Source organism: Pezoporus flaviventris, unplaced genomic scaffold (assembly GCF_033815535.1).
Source record: "Pezoporus flaviventris isolate CSIRO_AGI_PZ_B2104156 unplaced genomic scaffold, CSIRO_AGI_Pfla_v1 ptg000107l, whole genome shotgun sequence".
NCBI lineage: Eukaryota > Metazoa > Chordata > Aves > Psittaciformes > Psittacidae > Pezoporus > Pezoporus flaviventris.
Window position 1 is genome coordinate 1,105,622 of NW_026892655.1, and position 17,899 is coordinate 1,123,520.

The 17,899-nt window shown below is 51.8% G+C and overlaps 1 protein-coding gene across 1 annotated transcript; it reads left to right on the forward strand.

Moving 5' to 3' along the window:
• The first annotated feature begins 68 nt into the window (after nucleotides 1-68).
• DNAJC7 (DnaJ heat shock protein family (Hsp40) member C7) lies at nucleotides 69-16,875 on the forward strand. The gene is made up of 14 exons (XM_061477427.1): nucleotides 69-223; nucleotides 7,974-8,062; nucleotides 8,551-8,675; nucleotides 8,759-8,872; nucleotides 9,389-9,463; nucleotides 11,237-11,355; nucleotides 11,667-11,820; nucleotides 12,525-12,689; nucleotides 13,685-13,776; nucleotides 14,888-14,961; nucleotides 15,526-15,672; nucleotides 15,901-16,053; nucleotides 16,364-16,426; nucleotides 16,576-16,875. Exons 1-14 carry the CDS (start codon nucleotides 141-143, stop codon nucleotides 16,611-16,613), a joined length of 1,491 nt encoding a protein of 496 aa, XP_061333411.1. The 5' UTR covers nucleotides 69-140; the 3' UTR covers nucleotides 16,614-16,875.
• The last annotated feature ends 1,024 nt before the right edge of the window (nucleotides 16,876-17,899 follow it).

Sequence of the window (17,899 nt, forward strand, 5' to 3'; positions counted from 1 at the left end):
GGCTACAGCGCCCCCCCTAGCGGACGGGCGGACCCGCGGCGCCGCCCCGCGCCGCTGCCGTTGTGCGCCGAAACCCCGCCCCTTCCGGCGCAGCGCCCGCCCCCGCGCCGCCGCCAGTCGCAGCCCGGCCCGGCGGTAAGATGGCGGCGGTGGCCGAGTGCGATGTGATCATGGCGGCGCCCGAGGGACCCGGCGAGCCCGAGAGCGAGGAGGAGACCCGCAGGTAGAGCGGGGAGCCGCGGGCGCGGGGTCCGTGCTCCCGGTGCGGCTCAGGGGAGCCGGGGGGGAGCCCCGGGCTGCGGGGAGCGGGTGAGGCCCGGGGCGGCGGTGCCCGGGGCCTGGGCGCGGGGGAGCAGTTCCCGCACGGGGCAGGGAGCGCGCCGGGTCCCTGCGGCCTCCTCCGCGGAGGGGGCAGCGCCAGCGGGGCTCGGGGCTGCGGCCGGTGCCTGCCCCGCGGGCCAAGGCCGCTCCCCGGGGCTCGCAGGGAAGCGGTGGCCGCTGCTCCCGCCCGGGGCTGGGCCCCGCCGCGCGCTGCAGGGCGAGGGGTGGCTTTGGGGGGGGGCTCGGCTGCGCCTCCCGTGTGCGAGCTCCCGGTGCCGGTGTGCGCCGGGGTTAGGACGTGTCCCTGTGCTGGAGCCGGAGCTCGGGGGTCCTGGAAGCGCAGCTGTGACATGTTCCTGTCGGGAGCCGCTCCGGAGGCAGCTTTGTCCCGTTGCTGCGGAGGAGGGAAGAAGCTTCAAGCTCCTGCTCCATCACACCCGGTTCCCCTGTCCCTGGCACCATTTGGAATCCACACACGGCAGTTCTCACTCTCTCGCTGGGGGTAAGGAGAGGATCTCAGTTGCAGGTGACCGGGCAGAGCCCTGCTCTGAGCCGATCACCACAATGCGAGTGCTTCTTCAGCGTGGCCTGGTGCCCCTTGCCCAGGGGAGCGGGCAGCAGGCGCTGAGCCCGGCGGTGCTGGGATCCCAACCTTCCCTCTGGAGCAAGGCAGCCGGTTCCCAGCGGTGTCGCAGCCTCCACAGGCAGCGATGGGGGGAAGGTCCATGCCTGGTTCTGCAGCATCTCATGCAGGCAGTTGGTTATCTCCTGGGGAACTGGGGAGGAGAGAGCTATTTCTGTACAAAGGGAGGCCATTGCTCTAGAAAACGATCCGGCGGATGGAGTTGAAAGGATGAAACAAAACTGAAAGTGCCCTCTGAGGAGCAGTGTTTTCACAAGCATATTGGTGGCCTGAGGTTACTGTCAGCACTCGGAGCTGCTTCCCGGTGATGTCATTCTGAGGAGTTAAATTAGATGTTGCTGAAGAGGCACCTGGGTGTCGGACGTGGAACACGGACCAATGCTGGGGCTGTAAAGCTGGGAAAGCCCTGGTGATGGGCAGCTCATTCCTTGCCCTGGGCTATTTAAACCCAGCGTCTGGAATGGTAAAACCATCTTTGGGTGTTTTTACTCCTGGGAGTGACCTCTAACGTTGCCCTTCCTTCCTTCCTCCTTCCCAAGCTCCACTGCAGAAGCGATGGGCACAGGAAACCCTTTGTGAGTGGGATGATCTTGGACCAGGCCAAGCAGGATTCATGGGCAGCGTTGGGTCCTTGCCCTGCTCTGAGGGAAGGTTCAGCTCTGAGGAGCACGGGCTCACACAGCTGGGCTTTTCTTGGCATCCTGAAGCTGGTGCTGTAGTTTGCGGTTGTTACCACGCAGTGCTTTAGTTAGGTGCCTTCACAGCATTTCCTCTGTTGTTGTTGGGATATTACTCCTTTATCTTGCTAAAAGAGAAACGCGTGGGTAGCAAATGAATATTCTACTTCCAGTTATTCCTTCTGGTGGCTCAGAAAGTGTAGGCCTTGCACAGCCAACCTTAAGGAAAGGACCTGAAGATCATCCAGTTCCAACGCCCTGCCACAGGCAGGGACACCTCACACCAGACCATGTCACCCGAGGCTCTGTCCAACCTGGCCTTGAGCAGTGCCAGGGATGGGGCACTCACTTACCACTTCCTTGGGTAACCTGTTCCAGGGCCTCAGCACCCTCACAGTAAAGAGCTTCTTCCTTGTATCTAATCTCAGTATCTCATCTCATGCCTTTCTGCCAGCCAGGGCAGGTCTTCTTGGGGTCCTGAGCATCAAACCTCACCTCCACTTTCGTCCTTCCTGTGGCTCAACTGATCTCAAGTAAATGAGGGTGATACAGTCGCTGTACTAAGGAGAGTAGTTGGAGGCTTAATTGGGTGCCTGATGTCTATAATCCATCTTGAACAGGCTCTGCATTAAGGGGCATGCACAGACGCACACTGGAATCTGGTTTCGTACAGCCTTTAGGATGTGCCTGGGCTATAAACCCCAGCAAAAAGAGGTGGAAACCTTTCCTGAATCATTGCTGCAAGTCAGCACCAAGGGCTCCTGTGCCCTGTGCTTTTGTTCAGGCGTTACAGTACAGCCTGACACAGTTACTTCACTTGAGGCCTTTGTGTAAACGCACAGTTCCCTTCTCGGGGAGTTAATCCAAGTCACTAAGTTAGCCCAAGTGGAGAGCTCTCTTGCAGAGTGGTTGTAACTAGTGCCCTGCAGCAGCTGGACCGTGCCAGGCAGCTCACTCACAGGTTGGTTGAGGTACAGGAATAGCGTGTGGTCACAGGGTAACTGTCGGCTGCTGCTGGTACATTGTGGGGGTCCTTACGGGAAAGGTTTGATGTAACTGAGTTAATTTTATCTGCTGGGGAAGGGTGCTGTTAGTGCTGACGAGCGGGGCTGCTCCACCCCCAGAAAGTCACCTTGTTCAATGGATTGTAAAGGTTCTAACCCATGGGCACAGCTTTTCCCTGGGATGCTGGGGTTTTGCCAGGGAGAATTTCCTTGTCATCCTCCTGGCAGCGCCGGATCCTGTCGGATGTGCGTGCTTAAGGCTGGCTCTTCTCGTCCCCAGCGCTGGAGGATGCAGGAGAAATGCCTCCACTCACTTGGAAAATACCATTATGAAATGATCTGCCCTGACCGTTGCCTTCACGGTGCTGTAGCCACAGCCCTCAGCTGTGTTGATGCCTCAGTAGGAAACCACTGGTACCTCTAGTTGAGCAATGAACGTGAAGTTTGCCACGCAGACTAACTGGTGCAGAAGCCAGGAAGGCTTTGAGGCTTTGGGTCACAGTCAGGTGGGCAGATGTTGGGCGTTATCAGGTGTTGGTGGGTAGCAGGAGTCTTTCCAAGGCTATTTTGCATGAGAGGAGCTGCAGCCTGGCCCTGTCCTTACTCTGCGTTCACAGGGTGGCTTCAAGGCGTTGCTGGTGGGGAAGGGTTGTTATGGGATAGCCCGGAGAAGGTTCCACTATTCCCATGCCACTTGTCAACAGGAACTTGAGTTTCCCAGGCTGTGAACCCAGCCTCTTTAACTAATATGTAATTACTTTATGATCTTATGATAATACAAGGAGCAGAAGCTGCACATTCGTTGTTTGCGTGCCCGTGGATTTGCAGTGTCTGAATACTCTGCATTAGGTGGTTGCTTTATACGGTATGAAAAATTTACACAGTACCTACAATTCCAGTCTTTTCCTTTACCATGAGCCATGGTTTTTTAGGGTGAAGCGTGTTGTGGATGCAGTGGGTTTACCATCTACTCCTTACAGCTGACTGGCTTCCTTAATTTAGGCGCCTGTGGAAAACAGCAATCTCCAGCTGGTTCTAGACCCTTCCGTGGGGTTTCACAAATGCTCTGGAGTGCCCCTGCCAGCAATGATGAGGCTGTGGCTGTGAATTAGGTTCATCCTGAGCGCTGGGATTCAAGTGGGTTGTGTGAAGCTGGGGGCTCCTCTGGCTCTTCTCACTGCCGCAAGCAGGGGTTTGCTTCATTCCTTCCATTTCTTGTGGCATGATTTGGTTCTTGTGGCTTTTGGTCTTCCCTGTTTGAGTTTGTCCTCTGGTAGTGGGAGTGTTCTGGGGTGTGTGTAGAGAACAGGATGGGCTTTTAGACTCTCCATGCACATGTTAGCATGTACAGGCTGAAGGTTTCCCTGCCTGTGGGTAGACATCGGCATTTTCATTCCCCTGTTGCAGCCAGTGGTAAACCCACTCCTTGTGCAGTGGGGGGTGCTGATGTGCAGAGCAATCTGTGCTGTGCAGCAGCTTGGGCTCTGCTGCGCCAGGGTCAGCATCCTGCTGCTGTGCTGCAGAGGGTGCTCACAGTGGAGGTTGTGTGTGATTTTGTGTCGGTTCTTGCACCAGAGGCAGAAAGCACAAACGCTGCTGATGGGAGATTCTGTCTATCCATCTATCGAGTTACATTCCCTTTGCTCTGAATCCTCACTTAAGAGTGTAAAGCCTAACCTGGAGGAACGGCCTTTAAAGCACAGAAGGAAGAACGTCCTGTGTGTATCCCTGTGGCCCCGTGTAGTGTTTGGCCCCTCTTCTGAGTCCTTCAGGAAGGGAGGGGAGGGGATCGTGTGTCCAGTGGCAAATCTGACAGCTAATTTTAAGCTTTAGACATCTGCCTGCTGTGAGCTCTATTGAGATCATCAAACTTATTTTACCCCCAGCAGCTGAGGAACATCTGACAGCTGAGAATCTGGCCTGGATTCCAACCCCCAAAATGCTGGGTGAAAGCATCATATCCCATTCAAGCCTCTGAGAGAATCACTTAGAAAAAGCAGGTGTGTGCCTTTTGTCAGAGCATCCCCAAAAGGATTGCTTGGCCAGGACAGGATTTTGAAGCCTTCCTTAAATCCTCGCTATTTTAGGGGGTTTTGTCACCGTTTCATAATGGAAGCAGGAAATGAAGTAGGAGTGAGGGTCGGGAGAGAGTAAGTCTGCCGCCTGCTTCAGCGCTGCGTTCCTGGGGCTGGGGGCATTGCTTCGAGCATGTGCCTGTGCACACAGGCTCTGGGCCAGCACGTCCGGACCCGGGAGGTGTGTTAGTGCAGATCCCCCCCCCCCCCCGGTTCTGATGACAGCAATTGGGGTACGGCTGCGTGTGTGTCGCTGGGAGCTGGAGCAGCGCTGGAGCGGGGGCCGCGTGTGGAAGCTCTGAGGAGGAGGAGGCACAAGTAGGGAGGGAAACGTGGGATTGTGTCAGTGGTGCGCGGGATGGCTGCAGCTCCCAGCTCGGCTCTGCTGGGGCGAGCAGGGCCTGAGCTTGCAGCAGGGCACGGGGAATAGAAGGAGCCTTGTGATGGTTCCTTCTCCCAGCAGGCAGGCAGCAAGCTCCTCCGCTGCGCCCTCCGGGGAGCACTGGGACGTGCAGTGGGTGCTCGGCTGGGCAGCAGCTCCTCAAGGTGGCAGGGGCTGGGGCACCTGAAGAATTAGGGGTCCTGACAAGTGTTCTAACAGAGGAGAAAACAATTGAGCAGCTCCCAGGGAGCAAAGTCCTCCAAACACTTCCCTCCTTGTGAGCCCGTGCTGCGCGCCAGCAGTGAAAGACCAGCTTCTTCCCGAGGTCCTTGGTGCAGCTCTTCCCTATCTTCTACGTCCAGCGTGGAGAAGCCCTGAGAAGACACTGAGGTCCCATCACAAAGCCATCCATTCAGCCTGGGGCCTATTTATAGCAAAGCACGATTCTTCCTCAGTTTCAAAAGTAGCAAGTGGGGAATGCAGCCTACATCAGTGTGAGATGCAGAATGATCTCATTCAGGCTGCAGCATCTGTTTGGATTGAAACAATTACCAGTGATATCAGGAGATCTGCATTTGCTGTTGTTGGAGCCAGGGGCCGTGGTAAACAAGAACTGTTTTCTCTGTGTGCTTTCTGTGTCAGTGGAGCACAAGTGGGGAGAGATGCTTCTGTTCTGGGTCTGGGACCTCAGGCCATAGCCTGGCTTTTCCAGCCACTGGCTTTGCCTCTGTGCTTTAAAGGCAATTAGCTTTTTCCTTCACAGCCGTGTGTCACCATTGAGCTTTCAGCCATGTGAGCAATGGAAATACCTGTGGACTTCCTTCCTCCTTGTGTTACCTGAGGCACTGTGACTTGCTGACGCGTCAGTCTGTATTAAAAGGACAATAAACCAATAAAACTGACCAGAAAGCAGTAATTCGTGTGTGTGTGTGTTTTCTGCAGCATCTCAGAACACCAGGGCTTTGTGAGAGCTGCTTTTCCATGTATCTGTTTGTTTCTCCCATTTTCCCAGCTCTTCCCAGCAGTCTGTTGGCAGACAGGATGCTCTGGCACCCAGCCCTTTAGCTCTCTCTATTAAATGATGCTTCCTCAGAGCATGACAGGTAAAATTGCTAAAAGGCTTGTGAATCAGGGGCTGCTGTGCTAAGCAGGTTGCAGATCACTTCTGCCATCAGTACTGTTCACCATTCTGTGGATTACACAACGGAGAGCTTCTGAGGGAAGGGACTTTTAATAGGATCTGTGGTTTTTCCTTTCCATCTATGATTACAGAAACAAGAGAATAAAGTTCTCTTTCAAGCACTTCCTGCCAAGGCTCCGGAATTGCAGCGTTCCTGATCGGTTTTTCCGCCGTATTTTGAATGTTTGATGGGGAACACTGAAAAAAGGTGGTCGTGTTTGGGCACGTTTCTAATGCTGCAGAGTACGAGGCCTGCTGCTTGTGACCCGGATCCATCCAACAGGCACTTGTCCCTTGTAGATCCTGCGGGGAGCTGCTGGGTGCTGGCTCTGAGGCCGGCTGCAGAGCAGGCACCTGCCTTGGCCACGGTGCTGGGAAGGAAGGTGAGGGTGGGTGGAGGTTCAGCAGCTCCCAGCTCAGAGGGATGGCACCCAGGCCTCAAACACCCCCAGCCACACGCTGCGGGCTCTCCCCTCTCTTTGGCAGAGCAGAGTTCCAGCAGGGCTGTGTCTGCTCCCTTGCTGGGCTGTAGCTGACAGCAAAGGCTCAAACTGAAGGTGAGGAGCAGGCACCCCTGTGTCCATTGTTCCCCCAGCTGGCAACGCCGCGCTGGCACCCTCAAAACAACCCCGTGCACGAGGCAGTTGTGTGGGAACGGCCAATGGCAAGGCTGAGCGAGGTGAAAAACATCTGAACTGGTCTCAACACAACTCCCTTTGTTCTCTCTCTAGTGGGCTTGCTGAACATTGCTCCCCTTCAGTGGTGGGTGCCTCCTCCCCGCCGCGGCTTCTGCGCTGCCTGGTTGCGCGGGTGCTGCCGAGAGGGGACAAACAGGGGCTGTGTCTCGGCTGCAGCAGTGAGGTGCCAGCAGCACGATGCGAGTCTGGAGTGGGGTGCTGCTGCTTTTGGGTCGGCCTCGCAGGTTTTATGTGTTAAACAGTCCAGGGAGGGAAGCGAGCGAACTAAAGCACCGAGTTGAGCTACACCACCATGGTATAAGTGCCCTCTCGGACTGCTTCTCTACAAAGGTGAAGGTGAATGGAAGAGGAGCAGGAAGGGTTTAGTTTCCTTCAGGAGAAACTTTGCTTTTCAGGAGTTTAAGGGATGCTGCTTTAAACCATATGTTGTGTGTTTTTAAATGTCCTAAGCTGTCTCTGCAAATGCTCGCTCTTGAGTGCGAGGACTATTTCTGGACCTGTTGCCAAGGCAGTGCCAAGCTTCTGCTTGAGGCTGCACCCTTCTCTCTCTTTGATTTAGCTGTCTTTTGAATGTAGAAATTGTTCTTGGCCCTGTTTCTTAAGTATGTGGGACTACTGAAAGATAAACAGCGCTCTGTTCCTTGACTTCAGTGAGTGCTGAGCTTGTGCAGCACCTGACAGGAGCAGGCTGCTTTCATTAACCATGTACTGGGGAGTTTTGCTGGGCTCTTGGAAGCCAGTGCCCCTGTAGTATTAGCTGGGGTAACACCCCCGAGTATCCCTACTCATGGCCCTGGTGAAGTGAAGAAGGACCAGAGCCAGCTGGATGGCATGTGTGTGGTTTCTCATGCACAGGGTTTACAGAGGAAACCTCGCAGCAGCCAGCTACAAGCATTTTGAGCAAGGTTGCTGGGGGATCAAATACTCAGTCGTGGTCAGAATCTGTCCTGGTGCTCAGTTCCTCCCCAAACGTGGTGTTTTGCTTCCTTTCAGGGAAGCAGAGTCATTCAAGGAACAAGGAAACGCGTACTACGCCAAGAAGGATTACAACGAAGCATACAACTATTACACGAAAGCCATAGGTGAGAAGAGTTGGGAATAGAAACCTTTGCTGAATACCACATCTGAAACTCAAAGCTGGTTATTGATTGCAGACATAGCAGCAGGGTTTCTCACAGCACGTGCTGGGTGCAGGCTCTTTGCCTGGGCAGTTTCACCAGGTGGGGAGTGCAGGTCGGTGCCAGCATGGGTGACTGCAGCAGTTCTTTGTTTCTCCTTTCAGCTAGCATGAAACCAGCCCAGCTTTCCCCCTAACTCAGGGTGAGCAGTGCTGCCAGGCTGAACACCACACGCTTTTGTCCTGTGTGTAGTGTGGGGAGCAATAGTTTTACACCTTGCTGCTCCTAACAACTGCTGGACCACCGTGGGTCATCTTAAGCCACTCTGGTGGTGTTTTAAAACAGGGAGGGTTGGGTGAGTTTTTAATCCAACCAGGGCTTTTTAAGATGTTCTGCAAGTTGTGTAGCTGCTTGCATGACACTAACAGCGAGTGCTTTTACACCTCCTCCAGATACCTGTCCTAATAATGCCAGTTATTATGGTAACAGAGCTGCCACACTCATGATGCTGGGGCGATTCCGAGAAGCACTGGGAGATGCTCAGCAGTCTGTCAGACTGGATGATAGCTTTGTAAGGGTACGTGGAGAACGTCAGACTTCTTACTCATGTCTCAATACCCTTGTCCCCACCTATTGCAACTCCCTTTTAACTCTCCTCAGGGCCATCTACGGGAAGGGAAGTGCCATCTTTCCCTAGGGAATGCCATGGCTGCCAGCCGCTGCTTTCAACGAGTTTTAGAACTGGATCATAAGAATTCCCAGGCGCAGCAGGAGGTGAGAGGTCCTTAAGGTTTAACTATTCCCAGTCAATGGGGCAGTCAGAGGGAATGGATTGAGCTGGTCAGCCTTTCGTTTCCAGTATGCAAGGTGCAGTCACAGCACTGGGAGCTGCTCTAAGGTCTCCCCTTAAGGAGCCTTCTCCAGGCTGACCCAGCCCAGCTCTCTCAGCCTGCTCCAGCCCTTGCAGCATCTTCCTGGCCTCCTCTGGTCTCACTCCAGCAGCTCCACATCCTTATGTTGGGGGCTTGTGATAGAGGGCTGCTGCCATTTCTGTATCTCATTCACAGGGGTACATTTTCCTGGGCTACCAGTTAGGTCACTTGATTTCAAACTGATTTTAATGTTGGCAGAAGTATTCCCATAAATCTGTGTTATTGTTCCGTGGTCTGCAGTACTTTCTGCTCTGATGGTTTAGGGATTGTGCTTAATGGTCACTGCATAAATGCTGCTTGATGGCGTTTCGGAGCAGTGCCTGTCCTGCAACACTTGCTGTGTTCTCCTGTCTTTCAGCTGAAGAATGCCACTACTGTGCTGGAGTATGAGAAAATAGCTGAGGTGGACTTTGAGAAACGGGATTTCAGGAAGGTGAGGTTGACTCCATTGTTTCTGTGTCTTATCTGTCCGGTTCAGGCACATGCATGTCTGATTTCCCTGCCTAGCATTAGCTGGGCCCTCCTGGGAGGTGCTGTACAACATCTGCTGTTGAAGCAGGGCTGTCTTGTGGACTGTGTCATAGCTCTGAAAATGGCTCTGTTACTGTTTGCTTTGCAGGGTGAGTGGAGCCACAAATGAGCTGTTTATAGAATCATAGAATCACAAACTGGTTTGGGTTGGAAAGGAGATTAGGATCATCAAGTTCCAACCCCCTGCCATTGGCAGGGACACCTCACCCTAGACCATGTCACCCAGGGCTCTGTCCAACGTGGCCTTGACCCCTGCCAGCAACGGAGCATTCACAACTTCCCTGGGCAGCCCATTCCAGTGCCTCAGCACCCTCACAGTAGAGAACTTCCTTGTATCTAACCTGAAGTTCCCCTATTCCAGTTTAAACCCATCATCCCTTGTCCTATTGCTCCAGTCCCTGATGAAGATTCCCTCCCCAGCATCCTTGTAGGCCTCTTACAGGGGCTCCTGATACAGGTGTTGTCAGCAGCAGCATTTGATTGCGCTTTGTTCCTAAGGTGCATGTCCAAGATTCTTCTTTCTCAACTCTTTAACTGAAGCACAAACCCAAGGCTGTTGTGTGGCAGTGTTCTAGGGAGGGTCACTAAGGAGGAATGCACATCTGCCTGGGGCATTCTCACTGCTGCTTCCAAATCTTTCTTGCCAGAGCCTGCAACAGGATGCACTGGTACTCACCTGATACAGTAAGAAATGACAGCAGGAAATCTGAAAGGCACCAAACTGACTTCTTGAGCAACTGTTTCTGTTCAGTGGATGCATACAAGGTCCAAGTTTGGCCCAGAAAGGAGACTGTCAGGCGCATTAAGCTCATAGTTCAGGTCACTGACTCTTAGGCTAAGCTCTCAAGATTGTGGAAGGGTCAATCCCACCTTTGTATCACCTGGTTATGAGGCACAGATCGGAGGTAGGGTCAGCCTGAACTTGATGTGTAGGGGTTGCCCTGCCTGGGTTGCATATTCTGGGCTTTTGCATCTGTCCCTTCACCTCTCCTGTGTCCCTTCAGTGGGGAGGCCTGCATGAAATGTCAGCTTTGTTTCTGGAGAGCCCGCTCCTGCTCCTTCCTCACCCAGAAGGCGCAGTCTGGAGCACAGTGCTTCCCAGAGCTGGCACCCGTGATGTCACGGGCCGGGCAAGCAGATGAACCTTGCTGGAACAATGACCCTCTTCTCGTGCAGATGTCCCCACCAGCGAGGCAGGGATGGAAAAGACCCATTAGATCACCCTGCCCGTTGCAGGCAGAGCAGTGAAGATCAGGCCCTGCACTGTACTTTGTGTTTTGTCCAGCCCAAAGTCTCTCCATCTATTGCATTTGTGTCCTTCCCAAGTGTCTTTATGATGCAGGAGACAGGGGCAGAATTGTCTGCCTTGGCTGCTCCCATCGGGCCTGCAGTTTCAGAAGAGTTAAAGGGATGGACCTTCTACAGGTGTCCATTGCATCTTTGTAGTGCTCTGTGTCAGTAACGTAGGTGCCCCGGACCTTTGCACCCAAAGCCCTTTAAAAGATAAAACACCTGCATGTGAGTCTCCAGCAGCAGAAGAAAGGGATGTTTGCACACTTCCCTTCCTGGGCAGAGGCAAACATGAAATCCCAGTGGTGGTGACGGTGCAGCCTTTCCAGTTAGGCTTTGGGCTGTGTGCTTTGCTCACGTTTGTGTGTCTTTTTCCCCCCACCAGGTTGTGTTCTGCATGGATCGTGCTTTGGAGTTTGCTCCTGCTTGTCACCGGTTCAAAATCCTCAAGGCTGAGTGTTTAGCATTACTGGGTCGCTACCCAGAGGCACAGTCTGTAGCAAGGTGAGTGTTGGAGTTACAGCTGGTGGTGAGTCCTGACTGCAGCCTGAAATGAATGAGGCAATATGGAAACAGAGTCCTTAATGCAAATTGTGCTGAGGAAGAAGAGAGCATGGGTTTATCCTCTTCAGAGCTCATCTTACCTGCATTTAGACTCTTAATAACCAGCAGTCTTGCTTGAGCCAGACTTCCTGCACATCTCTCCCTCTGACTTGCTAAAATAACTGAATACCTCAGTGGAAGAGGAGTGCTTTTGGAGGGCAGCAGGAAACTGGACTAGGGAAACATTTCACTTTTCCATGTGTCTGTTGCAGTGACATCTTACGGATGGACTCGACGAACGCGGACGCTCTCTATGTGCGGGGCCTGTGCCTGTATTATGAGGACTGTATTGAGAAGGCAGTGCAGTTCTTTGTCCAGGCTCTCCGAATGGCTCCTGACCACGAGAAAGCATGTCTTGCCTGCCGTGTGAGTCTTGGCCACTGGGGATGGGGCTGCAGAATTACCAGGGGTTTCTTTTTTCTCACCCTAACACCTCATTTGGTTCTGCTGGATCAATCCCTTCTCCCTCCCTCAACATTATCATTCCCCAGAGCTCCAGTAGCAAGTAACGTGTCCTTCCCAAAGCCAAGCAGCTGCTGCTTTAGGTAAAGCTGAGTTGCTAGAAGCTCTTTCTCAGAAGACTCTGACACTTTGAAGGCTGCCTCCCTTTCACTCTTTGTTCCTCGATCAGATAGAGCAACAGTAAAACTCACTGTATTCTAGAAGAACTTGGTGCCCACAGGTTGACTTCTGTTTAAACACTGCTCCTTTCACATTGCTCCTCTGTTGTAGCTCTTTGACTAAATCTGAGGTCCCTCCCGTTCTTTGTTTCCTTTTTTTAATCCATAAATTTACTTCATTGTCACGTTCTCATCTTAAAAATGAGGCAGCCTTTGAGAGCGCCTGTGACTGGCACTGACTGTTCCTTAGCACTTCTCCTGGAGGGAAAGGCAGAACACTTGCAGCTTGTCAAGCTGCTGTAGCAAGGCTGAGACCTTGTATCCTGCAGTGGTCCCTGAGACCAAATTAAAACCATTATATTCTGAGGACCCTCACCCAGCAAAATGAGGTGCTCGGTCCCCCCCGAGCCGGTTTCCCAGTGTCCTTAACCAGGGTGTGTTTCCTTTCAGAATGCCAAAGCACTTAAAGCGAAGAAAGAAGATGGGAATAAAGCATTCAAAGATGGAAACTACAAACTAGCATATGAACTGTACACAGAGGCACTAGGGATAGACCCCAACAATATAAAAACCAATGCCAAACTGTACTGCAACCGGGGGACGGTTAATTCAAAGGTAAGAAGCTGGCAGGGCTCTCATCGTGTTCCCTGCCATGCAGTGCATGAGTTGCAGAGCAGTTCTTGTGGAAAGCATGGGCTTCTCTGGCTGCTGGGCAGCGGGACCTTTCTGGTGCTGTGGGCAGCGCTTTAGGTTTTTGTGCTTGCACAATGATTGGGTCTGTTCCAAACAGCCAACGGAGCTGACTCCCAGAGAAACAAAACTCAAATAGTTGGGATGCACAGAGTGGGAGGGAGAGGAGGGACATAGTTTAGCCTTATCTTAATCAGCAGAAAGGATCCCTATTTGTTTCCTTGCCAGTAATGAGGAGGTAGCTCCTTTATTTTTCTTACCCTTGTAGGTCATGCTGTCTTTCTTGGGGTTTTGATCTAAACCACTGTGACCCAATTTAAAAACCCTGGGCTCTTCTTTTTCCCCAGGTTTGCTGCTGCATTTTAGCTCTGCACTGTCCAGTGAAGCAGTCAGACACTTGATAATGCTTCCAGTTCCCCCCCTAGCATTTCTCTAGGCACGTTTCTTCCTCAGCTGTCTCTTGTGTCAGTGCCTGCTCTACCCGAGAGGCTTTTCAACACCCCAGCTGGGTCAGGAGAGACAGAGGCTGATCTCCAAACGTGGGGAGTGGGATGAGCTGGAGGCAGAAGGAATGGCTCCTTTGCATGGCTGTGCCTGAAAGCAAAGAGTGCTTTAACCAAAAATCCTTGAAATGTTTTCAAGTTTCTTTTCCTGTCTGGGAATCAGTTTGGACACAGAAGCAGTTGGTTTGGGATCGTTGTCAGGAAGACCCAAAGCACCCCATAATTCTACCATTGCATTAGCTAAGCTTCTAATCTTTCCCTAGGGAACAAAGCTGTGTGTTCTGGGGGGGGGTGGGAACACACAGGAGAGTGGGATTTTCCAAGCTTCTTTACACCTTTCATTTGCCTGAAGTCATGATGCTGTTCAGCAGGCTTGGTTCTGGTTGGGATTCACTGAACTTCTGTCTGACATTGTAGCTTAGGAAACTTGAAGAAGCAATAGATGACTGCACGAATGCAGTGAAACTGGATGACACGTATATCAAAGCATACTTGAGGAGAGCACAATGGTAAGTAGAGCTTTGTGATGGACATGCTGAGCATGTCTGTGGGTAGGGAGCTCCTCCCCACAGCCCTGAGTGACAGGGGTAACAAATCTGAAGCTTAACTGGATAAAAGGTTCTGTCTTAAGGGGTATTGAATTTATTCCCCTTCCTTCTGCTGGCAGGGGAAGCCCTGTGTAGCCTGTTCTGCCACTGCCTATTGATTGCTGTGTTTAGGCAGGATTAGTTCTAAAGCCTGACTTGCTGTGTTTATAGACTAACATAAGACGTTCAGTCCCAGAGAGCCTGTTTGAGAAGGGCAGAGCTGCTCACCACTTCCCACAAAGCACGGTCTGAAATGGGATGCCCAGGAGAAATCAGCTGGGACCGTGCAGGGTCCAGCCCTAGATAATACTGCAGTGTCATGCAGTGGGGCTGAGGGGGTTGTACAGAGGCAATTCAGGTCTGTGTGTCTCCCTTTGTAACTTGGCACCAGCCAGGGAAGCAGCCAGAGCTCTGTTCTGACTCTGGGTGTATTTGCTGCTTTCCTCATCACCCATTATTTCTCACTTTGTGGTGTGAAGCTGCCTGCCTTGTAAATGAACTGAAACTGCTGCTGCAGCCTTCCAGTTGTGCATTCGTTTTAGTGTACAACCCCAAGCTCCATTTCAGTAGCTGCTAAATGACAGTAAGTGGTTAATATGTGAGTAAGGCTGCAGTGCCAACAGACAGGCACCCATCCCTCTGAGGTGCCAAGACTGTCACTTCCAACCAGCGCTGCTACTGCACAGCTCTGCCCCAGCTCCCTTGGAATCTTGCTGGCTGCTTTCAGTTCCTGCAGCTGGGTCAAGTGATGGTCAGATTGGTACAGCAGAACCTGTGCTGCCAACTGAGCCTGCAGGTTCTGCTTGGAGCCCAAGCTACAGGTTCCTGTGCCAGGGTTGCCCACTAATAGCGAGTGTCTGGGCTTCCAGGCAGTTGAGCAGTGACCCCCTGGGGGTTCCTCTGATGCTTGCTCTTCCTGCAGCCCAGTGCACATCTTTTCCTTAATTCATATCCAGCCAGAAAGCTTGTACCTGACCCCCCTTTTGATACTCCCTGGGAAGTACACCTTGGCCACCCGTGTTTCTTTCCACAGTTACATGGACACAGAACAATATGAAGATGCTGTAAGAGACTATGAAAAGGTTTATCAGACAGAAAAAACAAAAGGTGAGTGTGTTGGCATTCTTCCTGTGAGCATAAGTTTCCCTTATCTCCCTTTTTTTGTTGGTGGTGCTTTTGTCTGCCTTTTTTCCCTACATGATACTTCGATTTGCAGCCTTTGGCCCCAGCAGGACACTGCTGGAGGAGCTCTCAGAAGCCCTCTGAAATGCCTGGTTCACAACCTGCTTTCTCTTCCAGTCTGAAGATAATTTGCCCTGTAGCTGAAGCAGTGCCCCACATTCACAATATCTGCTTGTGGTTCTTGTTCTCAACTGTCACCTTGCTTTTTGAGTAGCCTGAAATGATGCAGACAGAGTAACCTTCGTGCTGGTGGTTGTGTCTAGGACTCATTTAATAGCACGGAGACATTTCCCTGCAGTTGGAAACAGCCTTCAGTGGACAGTGAAGCTTTAATCAGATTCATGACTAATTCCAGGTGGGCTGCTTACTTGGGGCACTTGAATCCTTCAGCCCAGCTCACCTCAACACGTTGATCTTCAGCCTCTTTTAAAGCAGGAGATTGTTCTCACCGCTGAAGTGGCTTTCCTTTGGCATTGTGCTTCCTTCTAGAACACAAGCAGCTTCTAAAGAACGCACAGGTGGAACTGAAGAAGAGCAAACGGAAAGACTACTACAAAATCCTTGGGGTGGACAAAAATGCCTCTGAGGATGAGATCAAGAAGGCTTACAGGAAAAGAGCACTAATGCATCATCCAGGTATCCACAAACAGCCTGTTCTTGGTGCTTTGATCCCTTGCTCTGTGCATGTGCCCTGCACAGCTATCGCTCAGAGGCAGGAATAAATAGGAGAGAGGGGATTTCTGGACAAATAGGAGTTCTGATCCCACAGCTCTGAAGTACACGTGGCATGGTTGGGAATGTGCAGTGGTTTCCATTTACACTCGAAACTAAAAGCTTCTTTCCTGCTTGCTTTTGTATCCTTAGACCGGCACAGTGGGGCAAGTGCAGAAGTGCAGAAGGAAGAGGAGAAGAAATTTAAGGAGGTTGGAGAAGCCTTTACCATCCTGTCAGATCCCAAGAAGAAGGCTCGCTATGACAGCGGCCAGGATCTAGAAGAGGATGGATTGAACATGGGAGGTAGGTGTTCCTTACGCTGTTCTACCACGCCAGCCTTTAGAAAGATGGGAGCATTTGGACTCTGCCTTCTCCCATAAAGCAAACCTCCCAGTTGTAATAATTATGAAGTGGCTCTTAAAAAGCATCTGAATGGCAGAACTGCTCCGAGTGCCTGTTTTCTACTAGGCAGTGCTCAGAGCAGGCTGGTTGGTTTTACCTTTCTGTCTGTAGCATGCTTTGTGGGCCCTCAGTGAAGGAGTGGTTTGTGTGCCATGAAAAGCTGTAGCGGGCTGTTTCACTTCTGCTCACAACTTCCTTTTCTTCCCCGTAGACTTTGATGCAAATAACATCTTCAAGGCCTTCTTCGGTGGGCCAGGTGGCTTCAGTTTTGAAGGTAGGTGGAAGCGTTCTCAGCTATGGACACGTGAGTGCGCGGATGGCTTGACGGGACGGCTGAGTTTCCCCGTGCTGTTTGGAAAGAGTATGTTCCTTTTCCACCTAAAAAAGTACCTAAGAGCTAATATCTTCAATTTTCCCTTTCAGCTTCTGGGCCTGGAAATTTCTTTTTCCAATTTGGCTAAAAAACCGCCCCCAAACCACACCACACATACCTGATCTGCTTCTTTTACCCTTGAACACGGACATACTTAGACTCCTTTCCTTCATCATGTCTCATTGTACTTAGAGCAGTTTCATTTTCTCGGTTGGAGACCTCTGTTTTGTGTGCTTTTGTGTGAAGAGGAAACCAGCTCGGGGAGGGGAAGGCTTGTGACTTCTGTTTTACTGTTAACTTTATTAAAAAAGAGAAAGAAAAATAAAGCTTTGAATCTCTTGGTCCCTCCACGCTGGCCCCTACTTTTGGACTGTTCCTGCTCCTTAGGAGCAGAGGATTTCCCTGAAGTCCTCCTGGAATCTTGTAAGAGACTGAAGAAAGCTCCTGTTTCATTTCGCTTGGCTCTGAAGCACAGGATGGCAGCATGGCCAGGGGCTGTAGTAACGTGAAGTTCTCTTAATCTCCTGAAGATATTGCCAAGATTCAGTCGAGTTTCATACCATCGCCGTTTCCCTGTCCTTTCCCTTTGTTTTGGGTTTTTTTTGCCATGGTTCAATGAGAACGGTACACTGGGGCATTAACTGAAATGCTAACGTGTGAGCTGAATGGTTTTGTATCTGAGAAATGCTTCTTTGGATTGAAAAGAGCAGCTTATGTGAGAATTGCCTGTGATGCAGCTGGAATGAAGGGCTTTGTGTTTCCACTCTCACGAGTTGTCCTGTTCAAGGGGACATCGAATTTGGGCTGAATTTCTGTACTTTTTATTTCATTTTATTCTTTTTCTCATTAATCCACTTGAACTTTTGATATTTGTGCTGAAACTTGATTTGCTGGAGCTTGAGGGTTGATTTCATGGTACTGATCTGCTCTCCCGGAGTGCAAAGTCCCATTCGGGTTCCTGATTGCAGGCAGTTACCGTGCGCGTGCAGCAGCGTGCCCTCCTCCTGTTTACAGGCACGGTACAAATACCTTCAACCAGGCGAGTAGTTTGCAACTGGGAGTCATTTACTAGCCCAAAGAAGCAGGAAAATGCAGGGTCAGACTCTCCAGGCTGCTGCTTGCGTCCCTCGCACAACACTGGGACAGGGCCGGAGCTGGGAATGGGGTTGGTTTGGTGCTGCTGCCACTGAAGCCAACGCTGGTTTCTTCCCTGCTGGAGAGGTTACAGTGGGATCAGCCAGGAGAGGAGTCTGCTTCCAGAAGCCTTCCCTTGCCTCCAGTGCATGAAGAGCCTTTGTGGGTTGGTGCTTTGCTCAAGCACGGTGCTGGCTGCAGAGTGGTTCTGGAGCGCAGAGCAGGGCTGTGGCTGACCAA